Source organism: Bombus huntii, chromosome 5 (genome assembly GCF_024542735.1).
Source record: "Bombus huntii isolate Logan2020A chromosome 5, iyBomHunt1.1, whole genome shotgun sequence".
Lineage (NCBI taxonomy): Eukaryota > Metazoa > Arthropoda > Insecta > Hymenoptera > Apidae > Bombus > Bombus huntii.
This window is the reverse complement of record NC_066242.1, coordinates 321287-339838: the sequence shown is the minus strand read 5'-3', so window position 1 is coordinate 339838 and position 18552 is coordinate 321287. Positions and strand designations below refer to the sequence as shown.

The following is an 18552-nucleotide window of genomic DNA, read 5'->3' as shown; positions in this document are numbered from 1 at the left end:
TTTACCCGTATTAAGATTTTAGTTTTTGTATTCCCGCTTCATAGAACGGTGCCTCCTAAGATGGCGCCCAGCGTGAACATAACCTCGGACACACTTTCATAGAAACATGGCCGTAAAATTTTAAGGGGTATGAATGGAAAGTGACGAAATTGTGTCACATCGTTTGAAACTTGAAAAGATATGTTTACTCTGAGTGCCACCTTACCTTAGGATTTAGCTGCACGTTTCATCGCAGAAACTGGGCTCCTTAATAAGGGTAAGAATTACGTAGCAAAGTAGTTTAATACGCGTAGAATGCAATGGACGTCAAAGGATTTGAAAATAAATTTCTGCTTGTTTTTAGTAGCCAATCAGATTTTACTTTCTGGATACACCTCGCACATATACAGGCATATATATTCCTTTCTCAGGTACTTTCCGGACAGCACTATAAAATACGGACGGAGATCTATCATTTTATCGATATTGTTATTTCTCTACCTACATATTAGATTTCCTTGGTCTTAAATCTGTCTCATCGACGAATAGGTATTTATTATACTCCATCCGAATTTTATTCAGAAATTTCGGTTCAATTTCGAACAACGACAATCAAAATACATCTACTCTCGTAATCTTATTTTCAGTGTACCACTCGTTCTAACAATAAACAAACCGAGTTTTGTCATTACTATTTAAAGTTTATGGACTGCCGAAATTATAATCGAATTTTTTGTATCGCAATTCAAGTTTGTAGAATTATTTAATATGATATAACTTACACGATAGCACTTGTCTTTTTAGAAAATTATTTGTAGCATCTTGTATTTAACTTCTTTTAAACGTCAAATACAATTTCGAAGATATTCGCATAATATAACAATTTTCCACTTTTTTAAAGGAGACATTTCCATTCTTAGATTCGTTTCATCGACAATGAGAAATGTACTTACGTAACATTGGATCTACTTAATATACATTTCTGCAACGTTACAAATTTTGATGAATTTCCGAGATATCGTACTTCCCTTATTAGTAAGTTACATCTCCGTGAAAGGTTTTAATCAATTAACAATTTTAGATAGTACAGTTTTGAACAATGCTTCGATTATACAGGGTGGTTGATAACTGGTGGTACAAGCGGAAAGGGGGTGATTCTACGCGAAAAAAGAAGTCGAAAATATAGAATAAAAATTTTTCGTTTGAGGCTTTGTTTTCGAGAAAATTGACTTTGAATTTTCGCTCGGTACGCGTGCACTTTATCGCGTCTCGTTATAACGGATCTCACTGTAGATCGTTGTCTCGATGGAAAAATTAAAAAAAAAAATTAAAAAAAATTTTATTCTATATTTTCGACTTCTTTTTTCGCGTAGAATCACCCCCTTTCCGCGTGTACCACCAATTACCAACCACTCTGTATAGGTTTTTTCTATTAATATATGTAACTATTACAATTGTTTGTTGTTGCCTTTTGCTATTTTGCTGTAAGAATGATTGAATTTTTGTATCAATGGAGTGTATTTAGAGCACCGTAACTGGCTGGACGTGAGCTTGTTTATACCATAAATATTTACGGAATCGAGTGACAAAGGAAGTTTAGAATACCCATGACGATCCGGTTATATACGATGTGGTTGATAGCAAGACATATGTCAGGGGTGTATGATCTATCTAGTATTTAGTGCTCAATAATTTAAAGATACATTATGTATAAGTTTAGTTTCCCTTTTTCAATACTTATTAATTTTTTAAACATATTACAATTATTCACTACTATTCGTAGTATACTGTATACTGTATAGTATACTGTAGTGCTGTACAGGGTGTAACAGAACATGTAGGACCCATTTCTCGAGCTGATTGTATATTTAAAAATAATGGGGAAAGTTCGTATAAACGTGTGCTCAGTCTTTGTATATGAGATATAATGAATTTATCGTATACGCACTACCTGTTGCAAAAGGTTAAAATGCTAAAGTTCAAAATAGAATAACCATTTCAACAAATTCAGGAAAGATCAGCAGCCATTTAAGTGCAACTGAATCCATGGCAAGACGTTTATAGGCTTGACTTGACATGCAATTGAAATGCTTGAAATGGTCATCTTCAGCAGCTTTTATAAAGGCAATCAGATAATGCATAATCAAAACAGAAAATTCGTTACATATCATAAAAGAAGGCAGACAGAGCATACGTTTGTATGAAATTTTTTCGTTGTTTTTACGTTTAATTAGCTTCCGAAGTGGGGCCCATGTGTTCTATAATATCCTGTGTATGAAATAATGCCCAAAATATATGTATTTATCATAAGCTTTTTTATCACTTGACCATTTTCCTAGATATTTTATTTGTTATTACTTAATTATTAACACTGAGATTGTAAAGTACTGAAATTGCGCTATGATAATGTTGCTGAACTTACGACAGCGATGTGCTGGAATAATCAATAAAAATAATCTATTCTTTATATTGGTTGCAGTGATTTTGACAGTTTAGACAAGAACGATATATATGGGAACAATGAACTGGCTTTTAGAATTGCAGAGCAACATCTTGGAATACCAGCACTTTTGGATGCAGAGGATATGGCTTCCTGTGCTGTACCTGATCGTTTATCGATCCTTACTTACCTTTCACAGTTCTATCAAACTTTCAGTGGTAAGTACGTACAAACAACGGCACATATATGCAATCACAGTTGTACAAAATGAGGTATCTATACCAGCCTATCTAAATACTTGACTCGGTTGCACTGGGGAAGCAAACTTATTTGGTTTCAAGGGAGATTTTTTTAATAATTCCATCGTAAACATAATGTTTAACTTTCCACAAGTTACAAATCTGTGATATTTTCTTAGTTAACGGTAAATCCAGTATGGACGATAGAGACAAACGTTTACATTAAAAATTAGTTCAAGTATATTTTGTTCTCATCAACGGCACTGTTAAATATTTACAACCTTGATATTTATAAATAAATACTTTGGAAGCAGTATATTTTTTACATAATAATTAGAATATTTTTCGGAAAAAACGGATTCTACTGATTCTTTGAAATAAAATAATAATTAAAAAAGATAACAATTCTTTTTGCAGTCGATAACATGGATGACAATTCGTTTATAAAGTGAACGCTAAAACACTATCTGATACAAAATGTAACTATACAGGCTGTTCGGCTATAGCTGTAATAAAGTTAAAGAGATGATTCTTAAAGGCAAAGTAATACGAAAATCAAGGATAAAAAATTGTGTTTTCGGCTTTGTTTGTAATTATCGTCAATTAAAAATCAGCTGAAATATCCCAGTGTGCGGGCAAACCTCCTTACGTGAGCGAAAGTAGGGCAGTTCCAAGCAGCGGGGATCACAGTGGTCCTCAAATCGAACGAAAAACGGGACAATAACAGTGCGTTTCTGGACTTTGTATAAACATTGTTAACACGTGATGTTGTTTACTAATTATTTATGTAGGCAAAGGGCTAGAAAAAATATATGTGCGATTTTTTTTTTCATAAAACGCATTTTTCATAAATCGCGCAGGATCGTTTACTTTTTCTTTGAGTTGTATGAGGCAAGCTAGCATCCATTTTTTGTTCCGTTTGAGAACCACTGTGTTCCCCGCTGCTTGGACTGCCCTACTTTCGTTCGCGTAAGGTTTGCTCGCACACAGATATTTCAACCGATTTTTAATTTATAATAATGAAAAACAAATCCGAAAACGCAATTTTTTATTCTTGATTTTCATATTATTTTCAAGAATCGCACCTTAAACATTTTTACACCTACAGTCGAACGCTCTATATATATACGTATTTATGTATATCAACGCGTGTATGGTTAAATGTTCTTTTTTTGAACGTTGTAGGTTCATCTCCAGCACGAATTCCAGCGAGTAGAACGACTGAAACCGTAGAGGAAAGAATCACACAAGTGTCTGAATCTCCGAAAGAAAAGGTACAGAAGCCTTTGTTGTACGAAACGTAGAAAATTATTGGATATTTTTTAAATTAATTCCGATTAGATTAAGAGTTTAGCTGTAGGTTTACGAACTCATTTTTTCTTATATGTACAGTAATGAAGTACATTCGGAATTACTTTTACTAATGAATATACAAATATAGGGCATTTGTTATGAATATTATAGAACAAACTAATATATCAATTTTATCGATACGAAAATACTTTATCTAGGAAAAGGAAGATAGGTTTACATTTATAAAAATGACTGGACATCTCATGAAAATTTTAAAACCTATCTCTGCTCTCTGTTTATGTTCTGCTGTGTAAAATAGTTTCGTATGTTATATGCAATATAATTATTGTAAAGTTCATTGCTAAAGAATTTCGCGAGCACTTGAAATGACATTTAAACAATTGTCTTATATCTTTTTTAAGTTAAGTATTATTTTATTACTCATGTTGTTAATTTAATAAATATTGATATTTCGTATTTAATTCTCAGTTTATTCGTATTAAGTTTAATTTATATTTTTAAAACATTACACGTATATTCGAAATTGTCTTAACGCTTGATGATTTTATACAGGAGCAAAAAGTTTCGTTATCGTATGCACGTTTCAAAATTTTATAACTGTAGTAAGTCTTTTACTTCTAACATTTTAACGAACAAATGTTAAGCAGTAGAACTCGAATACTACTCAAATAGTAGAACTTTATGATTTTGGTTTAACGCGTATGGTGTGTTACGCGACCAGCGCATCATAGTTTGCCGAAAGTCGTACGTCTGCAGAAAATGTTTACCGTAACTTCGTTTAACGCCGATAGACGGTCATCGCGTCATCGCGTCATCGCGGTTCTACGTACGTACATTCATAAAGAAACGCTAGAACGCCCTTAAGGATTCAGAAGCGGGGTGCATCTTCACGGTCGTAATTAGTGCGATTAAGTGTTTTACTTTGACGTGTGCCATTTATGAATTTACAATTGTGAATCGTATGCTTAAATAGATTTGACTTTATGTAATTTTATGTTATTTTATGGAACGTTATGTGACTTTATGTGATCAAATTTGTGTTTGAAAATGTGCGTTTATTTGTAGTATTTAAATACCTTATGATTCTGGATTTTCTATAGTTTTTGTCATTATATAAAGTTATATCCATGAGACTGAATACTGCAACGGATTTTACGATCAACAAATTATGAGAGATTCTTCGCTGTATGGAATTACAAACATCTGACATCAAGATCATCGTGGATCCATTCGAATCGTGGACGAACACAAGAATAATCGACCGAAGAAGGAAGCATTAATTTGGGAGAAGCAGCGAATGGTACAGATGAATATCAGTTTGAGCATAATGAATTTAATCTCTATCCTATAAGTTTATCCTATCCCCCTATAAGTTTATAGGGGGAAATAGAACTATTATGAGAAATAAAACTATAATGCAAATAGATAAAGAGAAAGAGAGACAGAGAAAGGAAGAAACACGATGAAGCACAAATTAGAATTGCTTCACAGTGAAAATGATATCTTATACAGAAAAACGCCCCTTCAAACGCCAGTTGGGAATATGCGGATTTAACGATAAGCATCAACGGTATTGCTGATTTATCGAAATGATTTTATGAAAATTCTGATTCATTCAAGGCATTAGAGAAACAAGTTCACCTCCTCAGTGAATGTACAATTAAGATAAAAATTCGATAAAAAATTAATCGAATATTTAAAGCTAAAAGGGAGAACAACGACAGAAGAATTATCAAGGAAATTGAAAAATATGTTTTATCAATGGGAAAGCAAACCTGCACTGAAAAAGACATGCGACTCGATACAAACGATATACAGAAATCTAATAGAGAGCAAATCCAATGAGAAGCAACATCAATCACGACAATTGTACATGTAAAGAAACTACTGATTAATCTCATAGGAAGATTAGATTGTAGTTAAAAGTATTTAAGCAAAAGAACGAATGTGACGCAGTGATGAAACGTTCGATGATTATAATCAGGAAAATATTATTTTGTAGTACCGCATCCCTGTAACCCCAGAAGACAAAGCAATCGATTATAGGATCAGATCAACTTACGAACCGAAGTACGGGTATAAAGTATTAATTCGAGAATAAACTCTTGAATTTAAATGATAAATCGATGAATTAACTGATAAATTCTTGAATTATCTAGAATAATCACAGAATAAACAACTTCTGATCCTTTTGTTCAAACACTATGGTCATAACTACATTTATCTGGAAGTTATTTTTTTGAGTTTGTTACTAAATAGAAGATCGAAGAAAGCTCAAAGATGGTCTTTAGAATGTTCTATTCTAAAGATTATTTTTTTCTACAATAATAATTATATTTTTTTGTTATTTTGTCATCATCGGTCACTCAACCGAGTTAAGCGAAATTATGCATTTAAATGTTACTGTTGTCTCAAAGAGTGCAATTATACAAATAGAATTTTCATTATCTGAATACCTACTATCCGAACATTCTGTTATCCAAATGTATCTGCTGTCCATATCACATAATAATCTGAATATAGAATTTCTCCTGGTTTAAGTAAATTAAGTTGTTGTTCATAGCGCTACAATTTTGAAGAGCAATAATTTAGTCTTTTTTCACCCAAGTCTTCGTGAATTAATTTAATCAGTTTAATACTAACATCATCGTCAAAAATATGAGAGTGCAGAAACATGTCACTCAGTGTATTAAAACGGTTAGTGTTAGCCCTGCCGAATGCTAGTCAGATAAAGGTGCTTATTACCCTACCTACATGCGACGTGGTCTATGCGACATGACGTCGTATCATCAATCATACGTGCGAATTTCTTGCGTATTAATTAAGAAGATATCGGGCTCCTTATTGTCAACCGAAACTATGAATTAGCGAATTCGTTAGCTGAAACTATAACATTCTCGATTCTTAGAATTCGTTGTCAAGTTTAAACTCGTGGCTATCGGTTTGATATAGACCGATGCCTCTTAAGAAACATTGATGCTTGCCATTACCTCTATAAAACACGTAACGCTAACAAATATTTACCGAAGTTGAGAAAATTTATAAACAGGAAACTCAATAATACCATTATATTATTATACTATTATACCAGAAATTGCTGCTATGTTACATAGAATAGCCGATCGTGGAAAATGCAATAACGATACAGAGTAACTTTGATCACATGAAAACGAAAGTCAAACAAATTTTAAATGCCAAACACAGACATCAAACCTTTCCGAGGTTAATGCAGGATGTATCGGCTGAAGGAGGAGATTATTATCTAAAAATCTCCTTTCTTCTTCACGACATGAAAAATGTTTATGGCACAATTTTTTAAATTCCGGTATCAATAGAGCAATATCCTAGGAGACATATTTTCGTAAGATTCCTTTCATTTAGTTTTTTTTAAAGGTCATTGGTATTTTTTATCCGGGAAACGTGCATTTTTTTCTATTGCATCTTGTAGCGGATGAAAAATGCATTCGAGTATGACTAAATCATGACCTCGAAAACTAAAAATGTGATGAACTTGCAAGACAATGCTAAGATAGTATGTAAACTTACTGCTTATGTTATAACTGTCTAAAGTGATATCCGCCGGCAGCTACAAATTTTCTCACACGAATAAGTATTGTTTTTGATGGAATATGAACACAAGTACTAATTACTAAGTACTATATAGGAATTCTATAAGTTCGCGTAATAAAATTTTAACTATCGTTATTTACTGTTTAACCTTTTTGGAGCTATTTTGCCTGAGGACTATACATTAAAAATTCTCAAATCGTTGAATTGGACATAATGGGATTGCTGCCATTGGACAGCTGGTCAATAACTTCGCCAGACCTGGATACATTAGATTTTTTCTTTGGGGAAAACTAAAGGAAGAAATTTACCAACAGCAGCCTACCACTCCAGAGAACATGACGAATCGCATAATTAATGCTTGTGCTGCTACTCTACCAGAAACAATAGAGTGCATCACAATCTGTAATTGTTCGTGTTGGAAAGTATCACTGCCGACGAACGTCAGTTTTGGACATTTATAACATAAGCAATAAATTTACATATCACTCTGGCATAGCCTGACAAGTTCCAGGTCATGATGCAGACATAACAGACATACTTAAAGTATATTTTTGGTGAAGTTGCCGAATAGTTAACGCTTTATTGATTTCTATGCCTTAAAAATATCTTCTCAAGGTCATTATCCTGAATAATTTTTTCATATACGTATATAGGGTGATCGATTTTACTTTTCCAGTTATCCATAAAAGTATGTTTGGTATCATATGTCTGCGTATTTTCTTTCTATGTTTTATAAAGTTAATATTATAAAAAAATAAATAATAAATATATTTTATAAAATTGCCCAAATCATATCTGATGTTGATGTCATCGCATCATTATCGATATTCTTATGTAACACTTCTTCAAATTTGTCTATTTCTTCAAAAAATACGTCAATTCATTTACAAATTCATTTACACTGCCACCACTTCAATAGCCTCTTAACCCTATATTGTGCTTTTCATTTGAAATTCAAGGACTGGAATATTTGTTATTTTTTCCATCCTTATGTATCATCATGGCATACTTTTGTATATAACTCGAAAGCTAAAACCGACCACCCCATATATACTTAGGAAGAAGTTCAGAATGATGTCCTTGATAACATATTTAAAGGGCATCGAATTTGGTGAGGTGGTAACTATTCGGCAACTTGACTTTCGGTATTTTTCCATCCACTATAAGATGCAATAGAACAAAATCTACGCTTCCAGATAAAAAGTATCAATGGTTTTGAAAAAATGTTAATGACCCGATAAAGAAATTTGTCTTCTAGGGTATTCCCTAGAATAGGGTATTCCCTAGGGTATTCCCATTGGAATCATTTAAATTGTGCCGTAAATATTTTTCAAGTCCTGAGGAACAAAGAAGATATTTAGGTGGCGACGTCTTTCAGCTGTATATTACTTTATTATCTTGAATTTCTATTTATACTTTTACTTATTACAATAATAATAATTCATTTTTTACATACGTAGTTTATACATCATTATTAAAAAGATTATGCATATTTAGGTAAAGTGTTTCTCTAGAAAGTCGTTAATTGCAATTTACTTATACATTGCACTGGAATATTAAAATAGGAATTTTGATGCTTGCAAATGTGGTGTTGCCACTGTTTGTTACCATTCGGTTCATTGTTGCGTGCGAATGTAAATCATTTAAATGCAAAAAGTCCTTCATATTTTTACACATGTTACATGTATATGCAGCTTTAGTCTTATTCTTATTCAGTGTTGTTTGTGGAAGAGTAAGTTGACGTCAACGACTAAATAATCGTCGCTGGTGTGAGCACGGTAACTTTACCGTCTCATTAACGCAATCCGTAGTACAATACGTTATTAATATATTCTGAGCTAGGAAATAGCTAAACGATCGAACATGCAGATTGAATAATATCCATTTCGACTGCATTCACATTTTACGAGCGATAATTAATTTTAAGAGATCATCAAGAACTGAACATTGTTCATACAATATATAATTAATAGCGGTTTATTATAAATTTGAACGAATCCAGAAATAATTTCAAGTAAATTTTTGTCAAACTTATCAAGACTATAGCAGGTTACCTTTAAATCCTCGCTTTAAATCGTTTTCATAGACAGAATTTCACTGACGCCGTGTTCGCCGATAACGTTTATTTACCGGCATGTTGAAATCACCGACGATCATTTCACGAGTCTACAAGTTCTTGTTTCCGAGATGGTTCTTTACAGAGCTTGAAGTATTGTTTGTACAGAAAAAATGTTCACATCAAGCCTGCATGCAGACTAACGATATGAGTTAATATGAACGATCTTAATTTGATTGAATATTTAATTTGGTATGATTTGAATACGAGTGATTTTAATTTTGTTAACCTTAGATCTGAATGTAAACGCTGCGGTATGAATGATTAGCCCGCTTACCTCCGTGTTATTGAAAATACCTTGCCGGCAAACCCGAAGTCATTCTGCAAATTTGTCAATTCGTACTGATTTAACTAACCTATCTTTGCATGTATGAATTGGCAAGATGAATTGCAACTGTCGACTTTGACTAGGCTATCGTAGATTCTTTTGTCCAACTTTTTGAATCAGTGTATTCTATTCCCTGTTGATTTTCACAATATCATGATATTTCAATGAGCTCCATCGAGCTCCATTTAACTGACTCGATGATCAGTATAGGCAATGTTTTTCCTCCTCCTGCTTTAGTCAGAAATCTGTTAGTGCTAAAATCTTTCTGTCAAAATGAAGGTTCAGCCTAATTACTTCTATACTTGAATCACGTGAGAAAACTAGGGGTATCAACTTCAGACCAATACCCATAATTAATAAATTTTATATATTCGCTAAGGTTTTTGAGAAAATTATCTCCATTAAATTAACATCGATCATCAAAAATCACGTACCTATTCAACAGCTTATGTTTATTCCGGACAAGTCCACGTTTACCAACCTCAACATTTCCAGTAGTTATACAATGCATACATATCGAACAGTAAACAACGTGTAAATGTGGTGTACGCTAACTTCAGGGAGGCATTCCTCAGGGCTCTTTTAGGCCCTCATTTAACCCCATTATTATTCATAATCTTCATTATCGATTATCTTAAATTGTTTATAAGGATAAGAGGCTTCTCAGACACGGCAGTACTGCAACCGAATCTTAATATTTATAACAAACCTTGTGTACCTTAATAGACTCAAATATTGAAAAATTACCATATGCTGGCGCATTGTGTCATACCAGCGATGTTACCGAGTCTTATTAGCTTGCAGGAACCCTTAATCCTGCAAGTATTTTCGGTTTATAACTGGTATTTAAAACAGTCCTTAGGTTTATTGGTTTATTGGTTTATTAGGTTTATTACCACAAGGTCACCCCCGAGCCACGTCGGTAGGAGGCTTCCTCCTCCAATCTTCACTTATTAATATTGGCTATAACCAATGGGCATCGCGGATCGTTACCCTCACTTTTCCTAACGAAAAGTGTGAACAATGAATCCACGCCCTTAGTTCAAAAGACACCCACTCCGAGCTTTCCTCCGTAATCACATACGAACGAACTTCACTTATTCTTCATCGTTAGAATAGTCAATATGTGATTACCGAGTTTCTATCCTTAAATCAACCACTTACTTAACTTATACATACTCATCAGTGTACCTCTTAAGTATTGGAAATATAAATTTTATAACCCTGTTAATCACAGCGTTATACCACCTCAACCACCCCTATTATCTCAACGGAAATCAGGGGATCGATTTATTCGCACCGTCGATTATCATAATCGTAACGGGAATTTACAACTCCCGTTGACGTGTTTCCTCACAATTGCGTCTCCCTGCGATTGGTCGAAAATACAAGCGATATGATAAGCAATATAATTCTCCGTCCTAAGGGACGCTATCCTGTCATCGGTCAACAGTGACCGATTTGCGTTTATTATAATGGTTAGTTATCATACACTAAACATATTACAAATATCACTGTTGAGGCAAACTAATTACTTGGTTTTATCTTCATCAGATTTTGTAAGGACTTGAGAAACCCTCTAACGCTGAAAACTCTGTACAATTGTTAGGTTAGACCCCACGTAGAGTACACGCTAGTGTTTTATGGCTCCTGCATCCTAAACGTTAAATTAAATTAAATATTATGTTCAGCCTATTAAAAGATCACGACTTAGATTTCTACATTCTGTGTTACGTTTCCTAGGTTACCTTATTCACAGCTGTGATTACAACTACCACACTGTCTGTATTCCATAGACACTACAATTGACACTCGAGGACCGCAGAAAGTTGGCTGACATCTTAATTCTTTTCAAATTATGGATGACTTAGTAGTCTGTTCCTCGCTACACCAACTGGTCAATCTCAATGCACAAACAATCTGCTTTACGCAATACACCTGTTTTCCACATTGAAATTTTTAATAATGATATTAGGTTTGAGGTGGAAATATAGTTGTGGGTGATAGTGCTACTGCTGGTGTAGAGGCCGAGATAAGTGTACTGCTGCTGGTGTAGATGTCGCTGCTGGGGGAGGGGAAGGGGAGGTACTGCCGCTTTTCTTCTTAATTAGATGCCATGGAAAGGAAAATCGGACTACGATCGCCGGGATTTGAACCCGGGGTCCCGAGCGTTCGTAACCTAAGACGCTAACCACTACGCTGCCGTCGTGCGACACTAGTTGGTGTCGAGTGCCGCCATAGATTTATCGATCCGATCACCAAAATATGCAGTTATGCGAATGATATCGCTGACAGAGTTGATCTCATTTCTGGATCAATCAATAAACGTAAATGAGCGATTATGAAATTGATCTACCCTTAATTCCTTACCCTACTATATCGTGTGAGAGACGTGGTACGTCGATCGGGCCAAACATAAACAACACGTGTGAGGGACGTGGTACGTCAATATTATTGATTCATTATTTACTTCAAGATAATAAATCTTTCTTGTTCAATGATTAATTGGTACTAAATATTTATTAACCATCTTGAAAAATAAAATTAGTTGTACCTTACATACATTTACATATCAAAAGACATGTGCAATTTGCACAACTTCAAAGGCTCAGCCAAACAGTGAAATGGCTCGACGTATGACTGACCTCGTTGCTGTTTATGGCACGTGTTATTGGAACTTAAATCGTAAGGCAAAGGGTTAAACATTACTGTGCACACTCTTCAGCCTGTACTTTTATATCTGTCGGAGATGAGAGAACACCGGAGCCTTTGGAATTTTGGATAATCCCGAAACATTGTAATCTAGAGTCTACTATAGCTGTAATTAAACAATTGTAGTTATTCAATCCGATTGTAATTGTTCGAGATTTGTGATAATGAGTTTGGGCTCGAAGCGACAGCCAGTCGCCGAACGTAGCCGCTGTCACGGGATGAACGCTTTGTCTTACAAAGGCATGGAGTAATTGTATGGCTCTCCTTAAAAAGGAAATAGTTGTAACACTCGACAGTAAACATTCCAACGGTCTCTGTCCCGTAGCTCGCCACACGCAGACCCTATTCTTCGAGTAAAATGATTGCCAGATGTCGATGCGTCTCCGCAGTACATGTTCAGCTAGCTCGAGGGCCCGTTATAAATCTTAAGATTTAGTCAACTAAAGTCCTTCAAACAGACAAACAGTCTTTGTCCCAACTACGAGAAGATAGAGGAGACCTATTTTTCAACGAACGACGTTCTCCCACTAGCAACTTTCCCTCGAGGGCGGCTAGCATCTTTTTCTAACCACCGATGTGGAGATTGACCGATTAGCAGCAACACCAATTTCCCTTACTTTCTGAACGAAGGCTATCCTCGACGAATCCGATGATCTCGTGTCCTTAGACACACCCCATATAGTTTTCCTCTGTGGCATCCCGTCGACCGCGGATTCGTTATTGAACCTAGGATCATTGCCACTAGTTTCTCGAGTATCTAACTACCACGGTTACTTGTCCGGTTCTATGATAATCGTATTTGCACTAGTCAATGTCTTCTCTATTGCATAACGACAACGTGTAATCCAAACGAAGATTCGTTTCACGTCCCTAACCCTAATTCTAATGTAAACCCGACATATCTATATATTCTTACATTAGTTTTCTGCCCTTCTTTATATGCTTTGTAACACAGGGCTCTGGAACTCTAGGTTCCCGTAACTAAATAAATAATATAAAATAAAGATGACATTTTAATGACAATTATTTCGAGAAACAACGTTCGACATTTCAAGATGATCATATACTACATCTTTATCTACGTATTCATTTTCGTGCTTAAAAGGCAAAGGTAATAATTTTCGACAAAAGACCATGTCGGCGAAATGATAGTCGATGGAACGATCGTCGGTGACTTTGAGTCGTCGGAGTATCGGTGAACTTGATGTAGGTGAAATGGTATCGATGAAATTATTGCCGATGATTTAGAGGTAACCCTATATAACCCAACTATACATACAGAATAGGACTAAAAGAGGATTCACAACTTCCAGGGTAGATAGTACTTGCCAAATGATGTAAAAAAGTTCGAATAAATATGGGTCGAAAAGTCAAAAGTAAAGATTAGTAACGTGAATACATTCATCAAGTTTGAGTTTACAGATGAAATTTTTTATTATACCATGAATACGTTTTTACTTGCCTTACTATATATTTTTATTCTCCAGGAGGAAAGCTTGGACTTAATGGGACAATATAAACCTGAAATATTCTGCTAGAAGGTAATTTTGTTTCGTCGTTTATCGTTATGCATGTGTTTATTTTCTTCTCTAGATAGATATTTTCAAATCCTTACATTTCTTTGCATGAAAACGATTTATATCATACAATTTCTATATTTGAGACTAAAGTTCTTGGAGGATTTGTAATTGTAATGACATTCTTACTCACCTGCTATCTTTTTAATTAAGATTTATAAAACGATAATAGATATTTCGATTCTAGAAAATAATATCACCTCAACGTCCTTCATTTTCTGTCTTGCAAAGATAGGCTCTTTTTATTGTAACTAAATATCCATTTATTTCTCATTCGAGCGGCTGACGGAATATAAATAATTGCATCTTATAACGGATGTCCGCTACCACTTCATTTTGTTTAAATTTTGAGATTTGCGCTGACATTGGAACAGTCTCGGTCCTCTCTTCACTGTTAGAGACTAGAAGCCATCCTTTTTATCGAGGTTACGTCGATCGTCGTCTCATACGCTTTGTATTCTTATTTACGCATGACATTTAAGCAGCTGCCTACGAACCCCAAACTTTCTTCCTGCGTAGATGACGCCACTTCAAATAAGAGATGATTGGCGTCGTCCCACCTAGGAATGCAGCTATGATAACCGACCTAAAGCATTCGGCATTCGGCATTCGGCATTCGGCATTCGGCATTAGACTTTCTACGCCGACTTTGCGTCGGCTTATTGTTTCCCAACGGTTGGTTCCCATCAATTTTGGCAAACAATAGCAGTATATATACTTCCAAGGAACTTCAAAATGAAACTCAATTTGTGACAATCGAGTCAATGTATATATGTAGCCTTACTATTCTAATTACTCTATTCCAAATTTGCTAAATAAAATTGCTCTACGAAATACAACGAGTGTCTTTCACTTAATAACAATGTGTCGTATTAAATGCATGTCACTTCAGAAACGATGTGTGACGGATGAGATATCATTTATAAGCAAAAGATACAAATAAAAATATTGACAATTGAGGGATATTCACTATCTAATTTATTCCAAATATATAGTAATATTGGCACGACTAATAATGTACAAAGGAAGTAAGAGGTCACGCAAAGCAATAACTCGCGAAGATCGAATTCTGTACCATATTTTGAAAGCTGATCGTCACGAAATTCTTGAACAAATTCGTAGTATTGAAGTTGAGCTGTATAAACATTACGGACTATATTAAATTTATTCGACTTACTACATTATAAATTTAATTTAACTACATTTTTCAAACCACAAGAAAAGAAACCATATCTGAAATTTACTGGAATATTGGATTTTGGAAAATTGATCGATAGTCGTTTCCCCACGTGAAACGCAATTCAATGTCCGACAATGGTCTAACGATGGAGTTTTCTACAAAATCTATACAACAAAAGCCAATTATAAGAGGTTCGAAAAACTCGATAAGACAGTAAAATAGAACTATACAGGGCATCCTGGAATTTAGCGTACAAATTTTACCAGTGTGTTCTATAGGTGAAAGTAAGAATAAAACATTACGCAGTAAAAAGTCCAAAAATGCTTCCTTAAAAACCTATAAAGAAAATATAAAACGTAAAGCTAAATATATACATATAAGTACTTATTTATTTATTTAATTATTATTATATACTTATTGTATATTTATGGGTACAACTTCTATGGTACAAAGAAGAAAGGAAGTTACGATAATGAATAACGGATGTACAACAAAGAAAAAAAACGAAAATAAAAAATATAAATAAGAAAAAAGACAGATGAAGAGAATCAAACTATAATAACACGTTAAGAATTAAATAATTGTAACTGATCGCCTTAACTTATAGCAAGAGCCAGAGAAGAGATCAACTCGTTCGGAGATACTATTTGCATAGTTGCATATTGTGGTGACGAGGTCACAAAATCTGAGATCACGCGAGAAAAAGTCAACTCGCAAAGCTAGAATATTACAAGAGCAATTGTTAAGAGTAAAGAAATTGGGCAAGTATTGAAATTAATAAGTTGAACTAACAAAGGACTGTCAATGTGATTATTAAAGATAATAAATGAAAAAAGGGTTGGATCTCATTTTAGGGAAGCAAAACTTATTGACTTTTCTATGTTCAATTTTGTAGTTTTTTATGCGTAAAATCTGAAAGTCTAATTCTGAGTTGAAGAATCCCATGCTTCGTCCAATGACACCGCACAGATAACATCTGATTAGTCTGCATAGATGGGCAATCACATAACTTCCGCTTACTTTATTCAAAAATGTACTGTCTTCGGATTTTTTCATTAACGATGCCATTAAATCGATATCGTTATAACGGAAAAAACGCCACCATAGTGTGGGAATCGCTGTGAGAATCCACAGGGGATCAGTAAATTCATCGTCTTGGAAGAATTCTATCGCCCTCATCCAATCTTTAGCTGGCCGTCAATTGGATTCTATTTTCTGTGTATGCGTATCATCAGGAGTTGCGATTAAACTCGCCAAAAACTAGTTTGTACTAACGTAACAATTTGTAGTAATATTACAGCCTACTAGCCTAAATTAAAACCAATTTCGTTAACCTACAAATTACACGATATGATTGATTGTTTTACGTTGGTATCCCTCTGCAGCCAGTATAGCGATGAAGAAAGTATAAGTGAGAATACTCCGGCCACATTGGAAACGTCAGTTCTGCCCGAGCAGCCGAGCTAAACGGACGTGTAAAACAGTGCCTCGAAGAAAGTGCGGCAAGTGGGGAAAAGAAAGTTACGAACGACAACGCCCATAGTCAAATGGTGGAAATCCGTGTCCTCTACTAAGAAGATTATTATTAAATGTAAAATGCAACAACACATCCCACCGATAAAAATAATAAGTAAAGATGAAACATACTACATAAACAAAGTTACAAACATATCAAAACCAAGCCAATCACTAAACGAAGAACAGGAGTGCTCAGCTACAAACGAAATTGAAATAGAACCAGTACAAAACAATGACGAGAATAAAACCAATAACGAACTAACCCACCAGGATGAAAGCTGGAAGGTGGCAAGTTACAATAAAAAACGCAAAATAACACCAAACATAAACGTTAGGAAAGCTATAGAAGCAGAAAAGCAACAATGGCTACAAGAAATTACACTCCAAAACTCCTTCAGCACAACTCAGAAGAGAAAGAAACAGACCCAGTAGGAAAACCAATCACCCACATCGCCAAACCACTACCAATTTACATTGAAGCCCAAATAATAGACCCCCTCATTAAACTACTGAATAACACGGCAGGAAAAGAAAATTACAGTATAAAACAATTAAAACAAAACCAGGTAAAAGTACAAACGAACACCCCAGAAACTTTCACAAAAGTGACAAAAGCACTAAAAAAAAAAAAAAAACACAGGATATCACGCAGCTCAAAACTGATAAAAGTTACAAAGCAGATAAAACCCCAAAAACAAATACAAATAACATATGCGAGAAACTAGCTAAAATTGGGCATCAGGTAAGAGCAATAAACAACATAACCAGGCACGATACTAAACAACCATTACCGCTATTCCTAATAGAACTCGAACCTAAAAATAATAACAAAGAAATTTTTGAAATTAAAAAGGTTCTAAACAAAAGAGTAACAGTGGAGCCACGTAGATATAAAAAAGATATACCGCAATGCATACGGTGTCAGCAATATGGACACACAAAAAATTACTGCAACAGAAACCCGGCGTGTGTCAAATGCGCAGAAAAGCACCTAACAATAAACTGTCCATACATAGGAAAAATAAATGAAGTAAAATGCTACAACTGCAATGGAAACCACCCAGCTAGCTAGAAAGGCTGTGTAGTCAGAAAACAACTGCAACGTAAACTGTTTCCGCCGCTTCGAAACGGGGCACACAATAACTTTCACGCGCAACAGAATAGCACAGAAACTGAGACAACACCAAATCTACAGCACGTAATGAACAATAACCACAGTAACACCAACACCGTTGGTAGTCGAAGCTACGCGCAAGTAGTTAACCAATCGCCGCCCTTAGACAACCAAAATCAGAACAATAACAACTACGACACTACAGAAAGGAAGGAACTGCTTAAACAATCCATAAAAAACACCGAAATGCTAACAAAAATGATAAGTGAACAAAACGCAGTTCTTAGACAGCAAACGCAACAAATCACAGTCATGTTACAACTTCTTACAAACATGCTAAGCAAAAAATAAAAACGGACACGCTGAAAATAGCAGCCTGGAACTCAAACGGCCTACAACAACGGGTCCTAGAAACTAAAACATTCCTGTATAACAACAATATCGACATATTACTTGTTTCAGAAA

The 18552-nt window shown here is 34.8% G+C and overlaps 1 protein-coding gene across 3 annotated transcripts in view; it reads left to right on the top strand.

The window, feature by feature from the left end:
* Positions 1-18552, top strand: part of LOC126865455 (MICAL-like protein 1) — a 51995-nt gene that overhangs the window by 15293 nt on the left and 18150 nt on the right. Inside the window, exons 1-3 of one of the 3 annotated variants that reach the window (XM_050617951.1) lie at positions 913-1014; positions 2459-2637; positions 3844-3932. In XM_050617951.1, the coding sequence (XP_050473908.1) occupies positions 2565-2637; positions 3844-3932 (162 nt within the window). In that variant the 5' untranslated portion in view covers positions 913-1014; positions 2459-2564. Of the gene's footprint in view, positions 1-912; positions 1015-2458; positions 2638-3843; positions 3933-14185; positions 14240-18552 lie in introns of those variants that run through there. The other 2 variants (XM_050617952.1, XM_050617950.1) reach the window with 2 other exon arrangements.